The sequence below is a fragment of the Lacerta agilis genome, chromosome 1 (genome assembly GCF_009819535.1).
Source record: "Lacerta agilis isolate rLacAgi1 chromosome 1, rLacAgi1.pri, whole genome shotgun sequence".
In the NCBI taxonomy this organism is placed as follows: Eukaryota; Metazoa; Chordata; class Lepidosauria; order Squamata; family Lacertidae; genus Lacerta; species Lacerta agilis.
The window spans coordinates 6,918,023-6,938,756 of NC_046312.1; the positions used below are offsets into that span (position 1 = coordinate 6,918,023).

The 20,734-nt window shown below is 43.3% G+C and overlaps 1 protein-coding gene and 1 non-coding gene across 2 annotated transcripts; one reads left to right on the top strand and one right to left on the bottom strand.

The window, feature by feature from the left end:
• Positions 1 to 8,067: 8,067 nt before the first annotated feature.
• Positions 8,068 to 8,140, bottom strand: TRNAK-CUU. Its single transcript has one exon. It is a non-coding gene; the product is annotated as a tRNA-Lys (tRNA).
• Positions 8,141 to 8,432: 292 nt separating this feature from the next.
• Positions 8,433 to 19,409, top strand: PSMA3 (proteasome 20S subunit alpha 3). The gene is made up of 11 exons (XM_033169956.1): positions 8,433 to 8,538; positions 11,529 to 11,611; positions 14,015 to 14,138; positions 14,441 to 14,542; positions 14,677 to 14,750; positions 16,441 to 16,516; positions 16,850 to 16,915; positions 17,241 to 17,287; positions 18,078 to 18,145; positions 18,697 to 18,761; positions 19,234 to 19,409. Exons 1-11 carry the CDS (start codon positions 8,518 to 8,520, stop codon positions 19,276 to 19,278), a joined length of 771 nt encoding a protein of 256 aa, XP_033025847.1. The 5' UTR covers positions 8,433 to 8,517; the 3' UTR covers positions 19,279 to 19,409.
• Positions 19,410 to 20,734: the final 1,325 nt, after the last annotated feature.

The following is a 20,734-nucleotide window of genomic DNA, read 5'->3' on the forward strand; positions in this document are numbered from 1 at the left end:
CCACTGCAGCCATGGGCCCCTGCATTCCAGCCACAGGCACAGTCGTGGACCCCAGGAAATCAAGGCAGGGGGCGAGGACAGGGACCTGCCTGGACCCCACCTCAGCAGCCGGGAGCATACGGCGCAATGGCCGTAAGAGAGGAGAAAGATACTTACTAGGACCGACCGGGCCCAACGAAAGCAGGTTCCCATGAGCCCATGGTCAACGTCATAACAGGGAACCGAATCATACCCTTCATGGTAGACACTGGAGCAGCTTACTCTGTGATACCGAGTCCCGTTGCCAAACCAACGGCTGAATCAATCAGCATTATTGGAGCTACTGGAAAATCACAGCAAGTGCCAGTCTTGCATCCTGTGATTTGCAAATTAGGAGGGCAGGTAGTCCAGCATAAGTTTATCTACGTACCTGATTGCCCCATTCCGCTGATGGGCAGAGACTTATTGGCCAAATTGCAAGCACAAATTACTTTTCAACCGTCAGGAGAAATCACCATGTCCACTGCCGGGCCATCCGGAGAACTAATAGTGGAAGCCCCGTTGAGGGAGCATTGGCGCCTCATGATGGTACAAAAGGAGGAAGAATCTATCCCTCCCTGCATTTTGGAAAGCGTGAATCCTGAGGTATGGGCCGAAGAAAACCCTCCAGGTATGGCTAGAAATATACCTCCTATAATTGTGAAGCCCAAACCATTTGCTAATCCCATAGCTGCAAGGCAATACCCCATCCCCCGTCACGCAGCCGAAGGGGTATGGATCCATCTTAAGAGACTACTCCAGTACGGGATCCTGAAACCCTGCCAGTCACAGTGGAACAGCCCTTTGCTCCCAGTGAAAAAGGAAGGGGGAGGGTATCGTCCGGTCCAAGATTTACGTCTTGTAAACGGGGCCGTGGAGACCCTCCATCCAAATGTCCCCAATCCTTATACCCTACTGAGCTTGATCCCACCGAAAGCAACGTATTTCACTGTATTGGACTTGAAGGATGCCTTCTTCTGCTGTAGGCTAGCTGAAGAAAGCCAGAGCTTATTTGCCTTCCAGTGGACAGATCCAGCAACTGGCACTAAAACTCAGTTCACGTGGACAAGACTTCCGCAAGGGTTTAAAAATTCACCGACACTTTTTGGCGTAGCGTTGGCCTCTGATCTAGCAAGTTTTCCTACTTCCCCGGACCGGGTTCTGTTGCAATATGTTGACGACCTCTTGATTGCATGTGTGGATGAGAATACGTGTCTACAAGCAACCCAAGACCTTTTGAATCATCTGGCAGCAGCAGGCTACAGGGTATCTAAGGCAAAGGCCCAAATCTGCCGGCCAGTTGTCAAGTACCTTGGATTTGATATCTCCCACCAACAGCGTTCCCTACGAAACGAACGAAGACAGGCAATCACCCAAATTCCAGAACCAAGAAACAGGAGAGAATTGCGTGGGTTCCTAGGTTCGGCAGGATTCTGTAGGGTGTGGATTCCAAATTACAGCGCTATTGCCCAACCTCTGCACGAGTCCACTCGCGGCACTGAAAAGGATCCTTTCGTATGGGGACCAGAACAACAACAGGCGTTCTTGGAGCTTAAAGAGGCCTTGCAGCGAGCACCAGCACTAGGGATTCCTAATCCAGAAAAACCATTCACTTTGTTTGTGGATGAAGACCAAGGCATAGCCAAGGGCGTACTTTGCCAGAAGCTGGGCAGCTGGCAGCAGCCATAGCTTATCTATCCGAGAAGTTGACCAGCACAGAACAAGGTTTGCCTCCCTGCATGCGGGCAGTGGTGGCTGTGGCCACTTTGATTACAAAAGCAGATAAATTTACCTTTGGTCAGGAAACAACGTGTGTCACACCTCAGGCTGTACCTGCTCTGCTGGATATGAAGGGGACCTATTTCCTCTCCCAAGCAAAGATGAGGAAGTGCCAGGCACTACTAATGCACCCGCGATTGCAGTTTCGAGTCACAGAAGCCCTCAACCCCGCTACGCTACTACCTGTGGCAGAGGACAACCCACCGACACATGACTGCATACAAGTGATGGATGAAGTATATTCAAGCAGACCTGATTTAAAGGATGAGGCGAACCCCAGGTGGCCCTCTTGGTTTGTGGACGGTAGCAGCTTTGTAGAAGATGGTCAGCGAAAAGCGGGATATGCAATAGTGGCCCTAGAGGAAGAGGTTATTGAGGCTCTCCCGCTCCCGCCCGGAACATCAGCCCAGTTAGCGGAGATTGTGGCTCTGACCCGTGCTCTGCAGTTGGCTGAAGGTACAGACATCAATATATATACGGATTCGAAGTATGCTTTCCTCACCCTGCATGCCCACGGAATACTCTGGAAGGAACGTGGCATGCTTACGTCAAAGGGAAGCCAAGTACAACATCCCAGGCCCTTATGGATCTTTTAACCGCAGTATGGGCACCCACCAAGTGGCTGTAGTACATTGCTATGGACATCGGGACTGGACCAAGTGATACAGCAAGAGGGAACCGCTTGGCCGATAAAACAGCCAAACAAGCAGCGAGGCAGCTGGCACCCACTTTCTTCATAGGATCCCTGATACCAGAGAACATTGTGGACACTAGCCACAAGCCATCGTATGCAATACAAGAACGATTGATGGCAGAAGCTGAAAAATTGGCTATCACAGAAGAAGGATGGTACCTTACTCCTGACAATCGATTGTGGATCCCTGAGTCCCTAGGCCTGCAGATTGTGCGACGGTATCATGACACCTGCCATGTCGGGCCTGATGCTCTAGCCAAGCAACTCGGGAGTTGCTACTATATCTCCAAGATTTACCAGCTGGCTTCCCAGATTTCTAGGCGGTGTGTTCTCTGTCAGAAGAACAATCCTAGAACTGGGCCCCTGCCTCCTTCTGGAATTCAGCATCAAGGAACAGCACCCATGGAAGATTTGGTAGTGGACTTTACAGAATTACCGAAATGTGGATTCTACAAATACGTTTTGGTTGCCGTCTGTACATACACTGGCTGGGTCGAGGCATGGCCAACACAGACTGAGAAGGCGTCTGAGGTGACGCGGTGTCTGTTGCGGGAAATTATTCCACGATATGGCCTGCCCAGGTCAATAGGTTCTGATAATGGCCCTGCATTTGTGCATAAAGTTCTGCAGAAATTGGCAGTAACCTTGCAGATAGACTGGAAACTACACACTGCTTATAGGCCACAGAGTTCAGGAAAAGTGGAGCGCATGAACAGGACTTTGAAAAATCAGTTGGCAAAGCTAACCCAAGAAACTGGGTCTAGCTGGGTCGCCATGCTACCTCTTGCGCTTTTACGCGTACGCAGTCTTCCAGCTAAAAACACTCGCTTGTCCCCATTCGAGTTGATGTTTGGTAGACCTGTACCCTATGTGCGCATGTTATCCCCAATATCGAGTCATGATATGGATATTGAACATTATGTGCAGTCACTCTCCCGAGTTTTCTCCTCTTTAAATAGGTGGACCCATGCTCGAACCCCCTGTGTCTTGGTCGAGCCCCTGCATCCTTATGAACCAGGTGACGAGGTGTGGATAAAGGATTGGGCCCTAACCCCGTTGAAACCCCGTTGGGAAGGACCCTACACCGTTCTGCTGTCCACACCTACAGCCGTTAAAGTCGCCGGCATCACCCCGTGGGTCCACCATACTCGTGTGAAGAAAGCTGCATCAGATTGGGCTGTGACGACTGATCCACACCAGCCCCTCCGACTCACCATTTCTCGACGCCCACCAGACGACCGCCCTGCTGGTGCCACCCCCGGGAAGCTGGTACCTCTACGCACGGCAGAAGAGTCCGGCACGGATTAAAGTGGGACATTTCCTTATAGGTTTAAAACTTTATGGGGGGTGGCTTAATACCTGTACCACAGATTACCTTAGGCCCCTGGGTAGACTTGGGCCCACGCCTAAAAGGCGGGTATTTGTGTGGAAAATTTAATATTGCCCAGCAAAATCCTGGTGGAGGCATTTAACCCGGAAACTACGCCCCGGCACGTTTCATTCTCCTGCCACCCGGCAGAGCACCACCTTGGGCTACACGGAATTACTTTAGGTGGGAACCATCCCCAAACGGTCTCCGATACCCGCCAGTGAATGGAAGGGCCACCCCCTTCAGAGGTAGTGCCAAACGCCAAGTTTCAGGAGGGGATAGTAGTTAAACTAATCAAGATACTCCCCACTGGAGGAAAGACAACAGTAGTACGTATAACTTACACATTGGTACCAAATGACACTGACCCCAGGAATACCCAGTAATACCACACAGGGAGCAAACACCCTCAGCCCCCTAGACCTTAGTCTTGTATTAATCACATGTTATATGATAATGGTGTTTCTCTTCCTCTTAAGCATCTGTGGGGGCATAGGCTGTGGGGAAGGATACCATTAAACGATGGGGTTATATTAATTTTAATGTGCCTACCCTTCACGTTGGGATGGAAGAACCCACTGGATTCATATTCAGGAAGGAATGCTTTAGGAGTGCGTAACCCGTATAATAGATGGCTCCAAACAGCAGAAATGATGGCAAATGCATATAACCGAACCAATTGCTTAGTATGCACGTTAGGTCCCATAGATGCATTAGGTGGAATGCCTCTGTTACCCCTCCCACTGAACCTGACTACTTTACGTCTTAGCATTGATCCGGAGCAGACCATATATAATAATAGTAGGGAAGTACAGTATTGGAATAATTCTGCTCCTCTCCGGGTACATAGAGTACCAGGATGGTATTGTGTCAAGAAAAATAAGGCCAGGAACCTCGAGCATATATGCCCTGAGGCAAGAGAGGAAATGTTTTTAGGAAAGTCAGAGTGTAACATTACTACCCCCATAGTTGGGGAGGAGATGTTGGATGATAGCGGCTCACAGTTAGTTGTCCTTCTAGCAACACCCCCTGTTCCCCGAGCCAAGGAGTGCTCCACCCTACCTTCGGCTGCCATGATAACCAATAAGCAGGTATATTGGGTGTGTGGCTCAAAAGCTTATCACCTCCTTCCCCGTGGGTGGTATGGGACATGCTATCCAGCCTGGCTGCTCCCTCCTATGTGGATCCCTGATCCAGAGCTACCACAAGGGGGGCGAGCTCGGCGAGATGTCTCAGCTGTTGCAGGAGGTAGTGCCCAGAAATGGGGAAAGGATGAGTGGCCACCAGAAAGAATCGTAGCCCATTATGACCCAGCATCTTGGGACCCGTACGAATTGGTGGCAGGAGCACGAGAGCCCATATATAATCTCAACCGCATTATTCGATTACAAGCTGTGGTGGAAATTGTAGCTAATGCCACTGCCCAAGCCTTGCGCTTAGTGGCCACCCAATTGGATGAAACCAGAACAGCAATAATACAGTTGCGATTAGGGCTGGATTTCATCTTGGCAAAACAAGGTGGGTTTTGTGCTGCCCTAAACCTCACGGGGGGAGCCTGCTGTTTTAACATATCCAACCATGGGGAGGCGATACGCAACATAGCAACCACCCATTGAAAAACAGCTCATGTACCAGTGCAGACATGGAATGGATGGGACATGAGTTGGCTGACAGATTGGTTGCCCAACCAGGGATGGTTCAAGGGTATTTTCATTATGTTAGCAGGCCCCCTTGCTATTTTATTGCTTCTATGTCTTTGTATTCCCTGCTTGATGCAATGCGTGCAGGTTATGAGTCAAAGGGTTGTGTCACGGACTCTCCGCCCTCAGCTTATTGCCCTTGCCAGAGACTATCGGTCATTTCCCAAGGACGAGCCGTAAGGCTGTCCAAAAGAAAAGGAGGGAATGAAGAGGGAGAATTTAATTTTCTAGTTTTATTCTAGTCTTTTAATTTAGTTTTATAACTTCTCTGCATAACTTGCAAAGAACACTTGATATTTAGCTATAAGACCTATATGAGTTTTTTTAACTGAGTTTTCTGTGCCAACACTCTACCTCTGGTTCATACATTCTTACTGACATACTTTGAATTACAGTGAGCAGTTAAGTGGGTCCCTAATCCCCTTACTCTTACTTACTCCTCACCTTATCTATCTCTCCTGGTTCTGCAAGGCACGGGGAGGCCCCAGCGCTCCTAGCTTTTTCTGAAGGGAAAGTCTTTATCTCTTTCTCTCCTGGGTCTGCGTGACACGGAGGCCCCAGCGCTCCTAGTTTTTTTTGAAGGGAAAGTCTTTATCTCTTTCTCTCCTGGGTCTGCGTGACACGGAGGCCCCTTCTGGATCAGTGCTCCTAGCTTCTCTGAAGGGAAAGATTTTTTTTTATATTATAACTGGCATTGCTAGAGACTCAAAGCTGAGCTCTCACTGAAAGTCAGCCTTTTCTCAAACCTCTCTGAAGGGAGAGAGTGAGAGAAAGTCTTTTCAGCTTCTCTGGATTTACTGGACTGAAAATCTACCTCCTCCTCTCTGTACAAGTGAGTCCTTTATTCCTATTAGAAGCCTATAGGACAGCTTGATCTTCTTTTTAAGTCCTTTTCATATCCCCTCTTAAAGCCCCCCCCCTTCTTACCCTCTCTCTTCTCCCTTTTAAAGCCTTTAAGAAATTGACTTTCCTTTTCTTTAGGCAAGCCCCTTCTAAAAGTTATTTTGCCTTTCCAGTAAGCTCTCTTTGTGATAAGTTCTTTTGTCTGATAATTGGCTTTTGCCTGTTTTCTTCACATTATATATTTTATATTTTGCTTTTCTGTAAGCTCTCTTTGTGATATGTCCTTTTATCTGATATGTAGCTTTTGCCTGTTTGCTTCATATTATTTTATATTTTGCTTTTTCCTGTAAGCTCTCTTTGAGATAAGTCATTTTATCTGATATTTACCTTTTACCTGTTTGTTTCATATTATTTTTTGGTCATTTATATTATGTTATTGGCATAATATTTAGTTGTTGTTTTTTTTTCTAAAGCTCTCTTTGTGCAACTTGCTCTTGGTACATTCCTTACTGGCATATTAAGCCAGGAAAGGAAGAGATCAAGAGGGGCCCACTCAGGGAGATAGGAATGGCTGTGACTAGTACCTAAAGATAACAGTGGAATGTGAACATTACACAGGGAGTAAGGGCTGTCTAAGCCACAGACAAGATAAGTCCTTGATAGATGGTTTGTCTGAAGCCCATATGGAGACAGGCAGACACCAGGAGCGAACTCAAAACCAAGTGACCTTTTGGCTTAAAGATAAGATTGCAAGAACAGGAATTTTCAAGGATGGTACTAATGGTGTGACGTACAAGATTCCTGGGGAGGGGGAATGAGGGGTCTAAAGGATATATAAACTGTGTGTAACTGATGCTCGGTGGACTTGCAGTGTGCAAGCACGCAAGTGCCTTCTGCTGTCCTAGGCAGTCAGAATAAACTCTTTCTCTTTACAACCATGGTGTCGTCTTGACTCCTTCGTCTCTTCATGAGGGTGCAACGTGTATCCAGGGCAAAAAAGGCTACACTCTGAGCTATGGAAAACAGCCACAAAAATATTTTAAACCAGGGGTGGGGAAACTTTTTCACCCTGTGAATTTGGCAAACTGCATTATTGGGGAAACTGACACAAGAAATAAAAGTAGCAGGAGGCTAAAAGAAACACAGCATTTATGCCATTTGGTGTGGTTGCACTGATTATACAGTACAAATAATGAGGTATATTGAGGAACAGTACCCATTCTTTATAGCACAGTTTGGTGTGCATGAAGTATATGTTACTTTTCCCTTCTCTCCCTATGAATTCCTATAAATTCAAATCGTTATTGATTCAAAACACATTTTACTTAATCTCTTTCACCCCATGTGCTTCTCTTTTAAGGTTGCAATCCTATGTAGGTTTGCCTGGGAGTAGGAGTAGACGTAAGTTCTGTTTTATCAGATTTTCAGTAGCAAGAACAGCTCTGTGGGGGGCACCTATTGCAATGCCTGTCATTTAAAAAGGAAGCATGCTTTCCCTCATTCTTTAGGAACGAATAGATGCAGTCCCCAGGGAGTACTGTGTGTTTGCAAAATTCCAGTAGGTTGACTCTTCTTTTAAATCTGCTCAAGGGGTTTTATTTTGCATGCATTTATTTTGTAGATAAACAAACTAACAAACCACAAAATTAAAAAAAAACACAACGCGCCCAACGTGGGGCTCGAACCCACGACCCTGGGATTAAGAGTCCCATGCTCTACCGACTGAGCTAGCCGGGCACTGCGCAAACTGGTTTCCCAGAAGGGTTGTTGGTCTACTTGAACCACCGCTGCATACTCCATCCGTTTCTCTCTCCCCCGCTTCTGACGAGCGTGTGCGCTCCGCCCTTTCCTGCAGTGACTCGGCGCTCTTTCTACGGGCGCGCACGCAACGCGTTCGTGGCTCCGCCCTCCGGCCGCAAAGCACCAGCGTGAAAGGCCATTGGCCAGGAGCGCGGAGTGCCCGTCCAACGGGCGGGCGCGTTGTTGAGCGGTGGGTGAGAAGCGCGAGCGGGTGGCTGCCTGAGGGGTCTGGGGAGGCGAAGGGGAAAGGCAAGCAGGCCGGCTGTCGAGGAGGCGGAGGAAACTGGGCTTTCGGCTTTCGGCTCTCCGCCGCCATGAGTTCCATCGGCACCGGGGTGAGTGACCCCTGAGGGGAAAGGGAAGCAGCAGGCGGCGGCGGCGGCGGGGGAGCGCCGTCTCTGGGCGAGGACCCTGAGGGGTTCGGGGGCTCGGAATGCGGGCGAGGCAGGAAGAAAGGGCGGCCTTCTTTCCCCTCAGCGGACTCTGTCGCAAAAGGGGGTCTGTGAGGAGAGGCGTGTGACGTCACGTGCGCGGGGGGGGGAGGACTCTGCTACTGCTGCTGAGTCACTTTGGGGAAACCGAAAGCAAAAGGCCTTTTGGGGAGAAGCTGGGAGAGGAGGGAAAACGTGAAATGTGATTTAAAAGATGTGCATCCTTTAAATTAGCGGCAGGGAGACTCTCTGCTCTGTGAGCCAGTGTTTCCCGTGGCAAGGGTCTAAATTGGCCCGCTAAGTCCTCCCCCCCCCCACCAAACGCCAACTTGCTCCATACAAAAGGTCATATCGTTTTATGGATTATAAATGTTTATATAATAGGACTTGACGCTATAATTGTGATGTTTAGCCCATTTCTTAGTTGCTGCTTTGCTAAGTGTTTTATAGATGATGTTTCGTTAATTATTTTATGATTTATGCTGTGCTTGTGAGGTTTTGTTATGTTGTTGCTTGTTTGTAAGCCGTTTTGGGATTCATGTGTTAGGAAAGAGGCGCAGAAATACAATCAAACTTGTATGTACAAGACCTTGTGTGGAGTCATTAAAATTACTATTATCATCAATTTATAAACCACTTAATCACAATGTCTCTAAACGGTGTACACAAAAAACCCTCGATGAACATAAAAATCAGAAGTCAGTTAATTTTACTGGATATTTTTTTTAAGTATTTGGGAAGTTCAACAGGGATGGGGCCTGTTTGAAATCAGCTGACACCAACCAGGAGCCTTAAAGAAGTGCTCTTTTGATTTTTGCCTGGCAAGCAGGGTGCCTTTTAAGTTCTGATTGGGCACCTGAAAGTACAACTGATCCCTGCAGAAGGGGCAGGTTGCAAGTGGCACCATCAACTGTAACACATGGGATTGGTCACATTGGAAGAGTTCCTAATCAAGGGTCCTGGAGTGCAGTCTATCCTGGTCAAAAGCAGGGGTTGCTTTTAGTGCTGATCAATGCTGACACAATCCTTATCTGGAATTGTTTTAAGAAAAGGAAAGTAGATGGCTAAAAATATATTTTTGTATTTTATATAACATTAAAGGATCATTAAGGATCTGGCTTTCTTGAAGTGGGTGGAAACGTACCAAACTCCTGTTGCTCTGTCCCAGCTCATGCCAACCTAGCAGTTGAGAAGCTTGTACATTAGTATGAACTTACAAAAAAATATATGAATTAACATCCACACCCAACACCTGAAATAATGACCTGGATTTTCCATTGTATAATGTGTGAAATGGTCTTTTAAGATGAAAAGTTGAAATGGAAGAAAGTCACTGCAGTTCTTGGTTGGCCAGGAGAGGTAGCTGTTGACTCGTCCAAGTCACTATGAGTTTCTACACCTGGTACCATAACCAAATTAGCTCCGCAGAAGAAAAAGAGAATGGAGCTCTCAAAGGCAACAAACAATATATGCATATTATAAATATAATTAATTAAAACAATATGCATTTATTTCCAAATAACAAAACCCAGGAGGCAGCCTTATTCACCTGCCTCTGTATTTGTATGCATTGTGGTATAAACCATAGCATAGGCTGGTTGGTAAATGTTGGTGGTCTGCTATCATGCTTGCTGAAGACGGGTGAACAGACAATATATTTATTTTGTCATCCAATAATTGATAGGTCTCAAAGGAGGAATAAACACCCTCCAAACAAATGCCTGATTTCTGTACTATACTGTGAAGTGTCTAAGATAACAACAGAGGTCATTGCCTCAGTGATCCTCTAAGGCTGGAATTAGGCCTTCATGTTACTTGGGCTGCAGCAGAAAACAGCAGCCCCATACTGCCTGTTTTTCTTCCCTGTAATGTCAGATGCAGACTTGTGTTATTGCACTGCAAGTTTTCCTACCCTTACTCTGCTTCAGGAACTCCCTTTTATGGGGATGGGGTTCTTGAAGCATGAGGTGATGCAAACTGTCCAGTGTGACTAGATGTTATTGTGGAACAGCTTATTGTGCTTTCTTGGCTGTTCTGGAAGGCTATTGGTTTATAGTACAGTGTGGATTGTTTTAATAAAATCAAGGTAGTTTATAAATGACAACATGAAAAAACACAACTTAAATCATTGGCATTTTCAGACATTTCCTAAATATACAAAGTATTTAATGAATTGTTTGAATCATATTGTGCCACTTCTAAGGGTATGTCCCAATATAATGCTTTGCAATTTCAGAAAATAGTGCACGGTATGTGCACTTAATAATTATTGCTTGCTCTTAATTTATGTGAGAGTGACAACAAAAAATTACACAAAACATACATTCTATTTTTATTTCAAACATGAATATTTATTTGCTTCAGTATGCATATATTTCAAACATCTTTTTCTTTCTCTTTCCATATAAGAGAGCCTACAAATGTTAAGCTGTTGGTCAGACCCAGCAATTGTTGGCTACATAGGAGCTTAGTTCTCTAAAGCTGCAACCCTAATTTTGAACTTTGTGGGACTCAGTGCTCAGTAAATGTTCTTGGAATTAGAAGTTGGCTTTCTATAGGCCGTTGCCCCCAGATTTTCAATTATTGGGCAGAATGATTTCTTCCATTATTGCATTTGTTTCATGTGTAAATCATAAAATACATAGTTTTAACTGATTTTTATTTGTATTCTATCTATTGCAGTAACCGTAAGTGGAATATATGTTTAAATTAAATAAGACAAATATTCATAGTTTGAGAAATGTGCAAATTTAGAGATTGTTTTTATAGTAGGAGAGCAACACACCTTATTTATACAGTGAGGCATGCAGTGAAATTGACTAAGAAATCCCAGTTCTACTGCCTCTTGCTGTTCTTTGGAAAAAAAGCTACAAATGTATGCTTCTCTTTTGCAGTATGACTTGTCAGCATCTACATTTTCTCCAGATGGCAGAGTATTTCAAGTAGAATATGCTATGAAAGCTGTGGAGAATAGCAGGTAAGAGTAAGACCTGTTGTTTGTTTGTTAAAAAAACCTCTTTTTAAACTGACCAAAAACCTGATATACAAGTTAATGTTAAAAATAACACTTTTGTAGAGACAGTTACAGGTGGGTAGCCGTGTTGGTCTGCCAATTTAAAGGGTGCACATCTTTTAAATCACATTTCACGTTTTCCCTCCTCTCCCAGCTATTTTGTTTCGACTTTTGTAGAGACTAAACAGTACAACTTACAAATGAAATTGCTTTATACAGTGGGGCCCTGCTAGACGAATGCCTCGCTAGATGAAAAACTCGCTAGACGAAAGCATTCGTCTAGCGGAAGGCTGCCCCGCAAGACGAATTTGTCTATGGGGCTGCCTTGTAAGACGAAAAAAAAAATTGTCTAGCGAAAACCGCGGTTTGCATTGCCGCTTTGCTAGACGAAAAACCCGCTAGACGAAAATACTCGCAGAACGAATTATTTTCGTCTAGCGGGGCACCACTGTACTGCATCATGCCACTAGACAATATACCCCAGTATAGCCTCCTTTGACTGGCAGTGGATTATCCTTAGTGGATTGGGAATTGTCCAGTTCACAGGCCTAATGAGGCCTGGCATGTGGTCCCTGAGACAATCTTCCACAAATAGTGACCCTCTGCCATCATATATGATGGGTATGAGCAGGTAAGAACACAGATCCAAGGCAACAATTGGGGCTTAAAATGAGCACTATTTGTGCAAGCCCTGCTTTGTTTGCAGGCACATTTTGAACCTGAACTGTGCCCACAAATGGACTCCAGAAGAGCTTGCTTCAGCAGCTGATTGGCGGTTACACTGAGCCCCTCTGAAGTTGTCACCTGACATTACTCTGACATCTGATTGATAGGTCAAAGTTGATCTACAGGGCGTGGACTACTGAAGGATCCAGCCCATTAGCCATGTACACTTCCCCACTCCTGTTGTACAGCGTCAGACAAATATATTTTCTATTACATTTTCTATTAGCCTTACAGCCTGCCATTATACATTTTTACTCCGAGGTAAGTCATAGTGTGAAGCCTCTGTTTTCATTAAAATTAACCAATGTTTTGCTCTGAACCTCTATAGGAACAGGATTGCTGCTTTTTCATTGTTCAGCCTTGGCAGATACATGACGTGATAGCAGTTAGTCAAACTAATTTCATTCGCACCAACTTTCATCTAAAGCCCAGTCTGTGCATGTTTCCTCAGAGATACTTAACATATTCACATGGAAGTGTGCCTAGGACTGCAGCTGACAGCTATAAAATTCATTCAATTGGATTATTTTTTAAAAAGTTGCATGGTGGTGTAAAACTTTAATTAGCTTTAAAAAGTTTGGATATTGTTGAAGTCAGTGTATACACATATAATTTTCTTAGTAAATTAATGTCTTTGAAATGTATTGTTTCATTTAGGCTATATTTTCATGCCATAAGGAGGAAGCTTTTTTAAAGCAGTGCAGTGAGGTTGCACATGCAGTGGTACCTCGGGTTAAGAACTTAATTTGTTCTGTAGGTCCGTTGTTAACCTGAAACTGTTCTTAACCTGAGGTACCACTTTAGCTAATGGGGCCTCCCGCTGCTGCCGTGCCACCAGCGTGCGATTTCTAGTCTCATCCTGAAGTAAAGTTCTTAACCTGAGGTACTATTTCTGGGATAGCGGAGTCTGTAACCTGAAGCATCTGTAACTCGAGTTACCACTGTAGTAGGCAAGCTAACACATGCTGCATTGGTGGTTCAAAATGTTAGTGCTATACTAAGTTGAAGTTCTGTCAAAATGGATAGGATTCAAGTAATGTGTCCCATCAGTGGAAGCCCTGCTCCAGGACTTCAACTTGTTTAACCAGGCTTTCCCTCTTTCCTCTGCCCCCACCCTATTAGCTCTGTGGGAGTTGTTGGAACCCCGAGAACAGTGGGGGGGGGGTAATGAGAGGGTTGGGTGTTCTGACTAGAAAGTCAACGTGTGTGACCTAACAGAACAATTGCCTTAGCTTGATGTTGAATTCCTTCCATAGTACATGTGTATGTTTCCTCTACTGTATTTGATAGTAGTAGCTTTTTATCTTGATCCAGTACTGTCCTAAAAAGATGAAAATGTGGATAAATATTAATCTCTAATATTTTAGTTCCAAAGCCATATAATATACCTTGTGGTTCTCTTGTAAGCGTCATGTGCAGGCCTTTCCTGAACTGGGCTTGTTTTCTTCACTTGCAGATAGCGTTTATTGTAGATTAGTCATGTTGTTTGTTTTTTAAATTAATTAGGTTGGTTTTTATTGATGTTTTTTAAAGAACTGTTAACCTGTTTTTCCTTGAGCACCTTCTGATTGAAAATGCGACCGAAAAGTCCTAGCAATAAATACTTTTAACTGATTACTGTATCGTAACTTTTTTTTTCAGTACAGCAATTGGGATACGGTGTAAAGATGGTGTAGTCTTTGGAGTCGAAAAATTAGTTCTGTCCAAACTGTACGAAGAAGGATCCAATAAACGCCTCTTTAATGTTGATCGACATGTTGGAATGGTGAGTTGGTCCTCAGTATCTTAGAGCATCCATTGCCGTTTAGCACGTGCTGAGGCTTATCCCCCTGTCAAATGGCCTCTTGGATAAGCCACTGGTAACTTTTAGCTTGTAACCAGGAAGGAAAGCTGGAGGCGTAAACTTGTAAGGGTGGAAACACTAGTTTGACCAGTTCTGGAAACATGTGCCTGGCAATCATGTGTCTGTTGTAAAGGATAATACCAGAGTGATACATGGGGAGTGTGGTATGTTGACTCAAATTTCTGTTTTGATTTTTGTTCTAAGATGGCTGGTGTTTATTTCAGGCAGTCGCAGGACTCCTGGCTGATGCCCGTTCTTTGGCTGACATAGCAAGAGAAGAAGCTTCTAATTTCAGATCCAACTATGGTTATAATATTCCATTGAAAGTAAGGAGCTTTGTTTCTTTTTGCTTCTATCCGTATGGAACTTATGAAAAGCACAGTATGCTTCAGATGTTTTGCAGGAAACTTACTTAAAAATATTTCCAGTGCTCTTACCATTCTTCCCTCCTCCCCAACAGCATCTTGCAGACAGAGTGGCTATGTATGTACACGCCTATACTCTGTACAGTGCTGTCAGACCTTTTGGTTGCAGGTAAGAGCCTTTATTCATTTATACTGCAATTCACAACACACTTGCCAACCAGAGTTCAGACCAGATAGTAACTTAAAATGTGTGTTTGTATATGAGAAAAATACATTTGTAAAACAATATTTAAAAGCCTTTATCTCTTGAGCACTAAATGCACAAACAAGGGTAATAATCAAGTGAAGATGCTCTGCTGGATTCTTGCAAGTTTCAGAAGGCAAGAGCTCCAGATCTAAGGAATGCACTCTTGCTGCTTGCACTTGGAAATCTGGATTGCTTACTTAACACAATCTGTTTTAAAAATCCACCAAGACTGCTTAAGAGTGAAAAAGAAATGGAAAGCATCAGCCAAAAGGGGAGGGGCAAGGAAAAACACAACCTGGTGCTAGATGGAGAGTGAAGCCAGGCATGTTTTGACAGAGTCCTTCCTCAAGGGGAAATAACCCTTCAAAAACCCTCCTCTGGGTTCTGTTGGATTATATTCAAAATGTGTCATGGTGTGTTTTATCCAAATTCTTTCCTATCAGCATTACTAAGAATATTCAGTGGCTTGGATCCAGACCTGCTGTTCCACTCTTTCTGTTTGTCTGCATTGGATCCAACTGAAACTTCTTCTGGATGGAGATAATTTTTTATGGCTGACTCTGAAAGTCTCTATTGGCTGAAGAGCAGTTTGTTGTTTTTTTAAAGGCTTTAAAAATGATTTCTGCCCAGTTTTTTCTCTCACATTGTTTTTGTGGGCTTGCCAACCCTCCAGAGCAGACTTTTGGAGGCATTGAGGGACTGCATGGTAAGGGGAATTGTCAGAAAATGCCTGTTTTTCCTCTGCCCAAGGGAGCGTCCAGTTAAGAGTTCCACTCCAAGCAATTCTGGATCCAACCCAATATATTCACAGTTCGCTAGTAAGAATAGGTTAAATTCTATTCTCTCCTCAGTATGTGACCTTCCCCTAGAAGTATATGCATACCTTATTTAAATCAAGTTCTGATTTGGAATAACAAATATTGGACATCTTAACCTTTCTATTAAAATTCTGGGTATGCTAGAAGCTAAAAAAAATATTGGGAATCTTAACAAGTATCCATAGGTCAGCAAAACATACCTTAAGGTCCCATGTTCTTAGGCAACCATTCTCATCATGACGTAGTCCACATGTAATCATCTGGGGAGATATTTATTTGTGCTGTTCTGCCACGAACAGAGCTTTTCCAGTGTTATCTGAGTGAAGAGAAGTGTGGTAGAACTACCGTATATTTACCATTTGGCAAAGTGATGCCTATGGTAGGCAAGTTACAGTAGTTAAATATGAACCCAATGGTACATTACAAAATAGGGTGGCAAGTACAGAAGTTTCCCATCCCAATAGTGACACCTCTGTGTTAGTCATGGGCTGGGGCTTGTGCAGCTGATTTCAATTGCTTACTCGGAAGTTCAGTGGTACTGTATATTCTGGCGTATAAGACTACTTTTTAATCCAGGAAAATCTTCTCAAAAGTCGGGAGTCGTCTTATACGCCGGGTGGAGAATATGCGGTCGAGTATATCTCAAACTCTATATTTTAACTGGAAAAGTTGGGGGTCGTCTTATACGCCGGAAAATACGGTACTTCCCATTAAGTGTTTGTAGGATTGCAGACCTCTTGTCATTTATTCCCTGTCTGGCAGTTCCTCTTTAACAAAATCTTTTACATTTCCAGCTTCATGTTGGGTTCCTATGATGGTGATGATGAAGGTGCTCAGCTATACATGATAGACCCATCAGGCGTTTCATACGTGAGTTAAATCTTCATAGGTGGAGAGCAGTTAGTAGATAGGCAGTTGTGTGACTCTTGTTTAGAGTGATTGGGGCAGCGGGGAGCAGCTGGTGGTTGGTATTGGGCTGCTTACTGGTCCCTGGTCCAGAAGATCGCCAGATGTTCAGTATACTTGTGCAGGTCTCTGGAATGGGACTGACACAGTATGAACTTCGTCTGAATTAAGGTTAGGACTGCACTGCTGTTTGGTAAGGCACATGCATGCATTTGTTTGTGACATTCCAACACTGTAAAACGTTTGCAATACTTACAGATATTGTTTGATTTAAAGTTGTACCTGTTGCATTTACAGGGTTATTGGGGATGTGCCATTGGGAAAGCAAGACAAGCTGCAAAGACAGAGATTGAAAAGCTCCAGGTAAGGAGCCTTGTGACTTAGCTTCTAAACAAACATCCCAGGTGTCTCTGAAACAATTTAGTGTTGCCTTCTCAGTGAAATACTGGACTGCTGTCAGCAGTTCAAACTTGACCTTCCAAGAGCTTTGTGATTAACAAAAGGATGTGTGTAGATATAATCTTGGTTCTTCAGGAATTAGATTGGTTCAGAAATGAGCTTCCCGAGAATCTAGATAGAATTTATTTCACACTTAACTATAGTGCATTGGGTTTGTGAGCTTTATTTGAGAACACAGTAAACACAATAGTATGTGATTAAAATGCTCACGGTATTTGTATATCCACAGATGAAAGATATGACTTGCCGTGATGTTGTTAAAGAAGTTGCAAAAATGTAAGTTTCTTACAATGTTGGTTTGGGTTGATTCACTGGGGCAGTTCTTACATTGAATTGTCTTTGGATGATGGGCTGGGATCTAGAAGTTCAGATAAAATGGACTTTCTGTTTACATCCATATTATGACCCTATTTGATTTCAAACTACTTTAAGGCTATGCATTTCACATAATTTCATATTTTTGTGTGAAAGTCTACATAGCTAAGGGATGAATTATTTAGATGTTGAAATTTTGAGTGAACTTTCTATTTGGAGGGTGGATTCAGCTTTTGATAGGTGATCCATTCCACGTGCAATGCTAAACAAAAAATCCTGGCTTATTGCATAAGTGTTGTGCATTCAGCTTCACTTCTTCCTTGATTAAAACTTCCATCTAATCCTGACTTGTTTACAAGCCATGGGAAGCTATGTTTCAAGTGCTGAATCCTGGCTTATTTTACCGCTTGTGCAAAGGGAGGAATGAAGAGGCAGGAAATGATGGAATTGTGTGCAGCTTTCTTTAAACACTAACAGCAATTTAATCATGCCAAATAATTCTAAAAGAGGACCCTTTTAGAAGCATTTTATCTCAGTAAGTAACAGAGGAGCTAGAGTTTTCATGTGATTTTTAGGTGTCCTGAAATTGTGACATGTATGTTTAAAGTTTCTGAGCATATGTTCTCTTCTGAATGTATGTAAAAACTCTTTACTATTGAGCTCCTCCCATCCCAAAGCTGTAAGTGGGTTCCTACTATACTTCTTGATAGATACTTGGAATAACTACTTTTTCTGTGTTTACTTTTTCTAGAATCTACATAGTCCATGATGAAGTAAAAGACAAAGCTTTTGAACTTGAACTCAGTTGGGTTGGAGAAAGTAATGTATCGTTCAAATCTTCTCTTCATTACTGTTTGCTGCTTTATGAAAATAGTTAATTTTGTAACTTGCTGTGATTTATCCTTAATTAACAACGTATCTAAAACAATGAACCTGTGTCCCTCCAGATGCTGCCAGCCTCTAACTCACATCATCCCTGACTAGTGGCAGGGGTTGTTGGAGGTTGGAGGCCAACATCTTTCGGGTCTTTGGTTCCCCATCCTTGACTTAAAATTGAAGACATGTGCCATTGTATGGGGGTACATATTCTAAATAACATGGCTGTATACAACAAGTCTGCTCAGGAGTAGATCCATTGAAATGACAAGCCATCACTAAGGTCTGTTGGTTTTAACAAGTCTGGATGGCCCTTGTGGTCTCTTCCAACTCTATGATTCTACTGTATGACTGTAGCCCATACTGTTTTTCAGAAAACAGTACCACAAAATGAGTTTGTGGCATATTTGTATATGACGCTGCCTTTGCTTCAAACTTAGAAGATAGGTTTGCATTCTAAAAAAATAAACAAAAATTTCCTCTTTAATTCATAGTAACCAAGGGAAAACATGAAATTGTCCCAAAAGACATTAAGGAAGAAGCAGAGAAATACGCTAAGGTAAGTACTGGAACTTCACTGGCTGTTGTACATAGGAAGCTGCATTAGACATCATATATTGGTACATCTTGCTCAGTAGTCTACTCCAGCTGGCAGTAGCTGTCCAGATTTCAGGCAGGGAATGTTCCCAGCCATACCTGGAGATGCCAGAGATTGAACTGAGAACCTTCTGCTTACATTCCTGGAAGGAAAACATCTCTTCGAATTCCTCTTAAGTAATTTTGGTTTACAAAAAGATAATCAGGTCCAGAAACTGTTGGGTCTTAAAATACCAGTTACCTTTAAGTGGAGAAGTGATGGTGCAGGCTGCTGTAGAATTTGTGTACTTTTATGTAAAGTAGGTATAAAATGTCAGCTATTTAATTCCACAAATTGTGTGGACAGCTAGATTCCTGGTGTATGTATAACATGTAGATTGGTGTCTGTTAGCAAGGAAGCAGTAGGACCTGATCTTTTCTCTTTATTTCTACAGGAATCTCTGAAAGAAGAAGATGAATCAGATGATGAAAATATGTAACACATTGTTACTTTAAAACAAATGTTTTAATCTATACTACAGGCCTGTGTATGTATTTGCCATGATGTATGTGCTGGAAGACTATTTTGAGTGACCAACTTGCACTAAAAAATTTTTCCAATTACTGTTTATATTTGAGTATCAATTATTTGTCCAAAGGCTAGGACAAGGTAACTCTGCACAATGGGAGTAAGGGATTGATGGAGGAACCTAATGAAAACAGGAAGTTATACCTGGCTAGGAGCCAAAGAAACTTTTTGCACTGATGAGGACTCGCAGCTTGTCTTGAAATGCCACGAGTGGCTTTTCCCTCCTCAGTGCTACATAGCAAATGCTTTTGAAATTTCCAAAAGCAAATTGGTTATTACATGGGTGGTGTGGAGAAAGTATGTTGTTTAAAGTTTAAAATCACATTGGGCACCCATTACTAAGAGAACTACACTCCTCAGCCCTGTTGAATCCAGGCCTTAAAGAAATGGAAAAAAAACAAACCCTGCTCCCTCCTGTCAGAAGGTAGCAGCCCAGATATCTGGTCATACAAAGAATATCGGGGCTGTATCCTATCATTGGACAAGCTTATGATTCAACCTCCCTACCTAGCAGTCCAATCTTCCTGTTGTCTGGATTGTATTACAGTAGATATGATTACTGCTGCTGTGAGATTGCAAGTACTCATGCAGCATGTAAGAAGCTTGTATAAAGCATGAACAATATGTACTGTATATTCTGGCATATAAGACTACTTTTTAATCCAGGAAAATCTTCTCAAAAGTCGGGGGTTGTCTTATACGCCGGGTGGAGAATCTGCGGTTGAGTATATCTCAAACTCTATATTTTAACTGGAAAAGTTGGGGGTCGTCTTATACGCCGGAAAATACGGTATCTGTCTGAAAAGCCACACTTGCTATATAGTAAGATTTCACACTCAAGCTTTATCTTTCCTCTTCCAATTCAGCAGGTGGGATGGCTTGAGGGCAAATAGTGAGCCTCAAGCTTGGTCATGCTTGAATACAAGGGATCTGACTAGTGCTGTTGGATATAGATTTGTGGCTTCATGTAACAGAGTGGTGGTTGTGAAAACATAATCTGAGCCCTGGTTGGAAGAAGAAAATTGTTGCAGTATTTTGTGTAGTGCTGTACTTTAGTGGTGATCACTTTCAACTAATTTTTGCAGTGGCTGGAAAATGCTATGATTTTACAGTCAGATTTTCACAGATTCTTGAGAAACCAGAACTTTGTGCTCAGTTGAGATTGCTGCTGTTCAAAAACTACTCAACTTTCCAGTTTATTACACTTGTTTAGATGGCAATGCATACACAAGGATGCTAGTATGGGGGAAAAAAAATTTCACCTGAGAACCCTCCAGGGTAAATTTGGTAGAAGCCTATTGTTAGTGGGAGGCCTAAGAAAACCAGAAAGTTGCTTTCAACCCATAGCCAGCACATTAAGCCACCAT

Bases quoted from the DNA above. Each gene is read 5' to 3' on its own strand.
- PSMA3 (XM_033169956.1), top strand. From the start codon at position 8,518: ATGAGTTCCATCGGCACCGGG. The intron at 16,517-16,849 runs GTGAGTTAAATC...TTGCATTTACAG, and splicing joins ACCCATCAGGCGTTTCATAC to GGTTATTGGGGATGTGCCAT. The intron at 18,146-18,696 runs GTAATGTATCGT...TTTAATTCATAG, and splicing joins ACTCAGTTGGGTTGGAGAAA to TAACCAAGGGAAAACATGAA.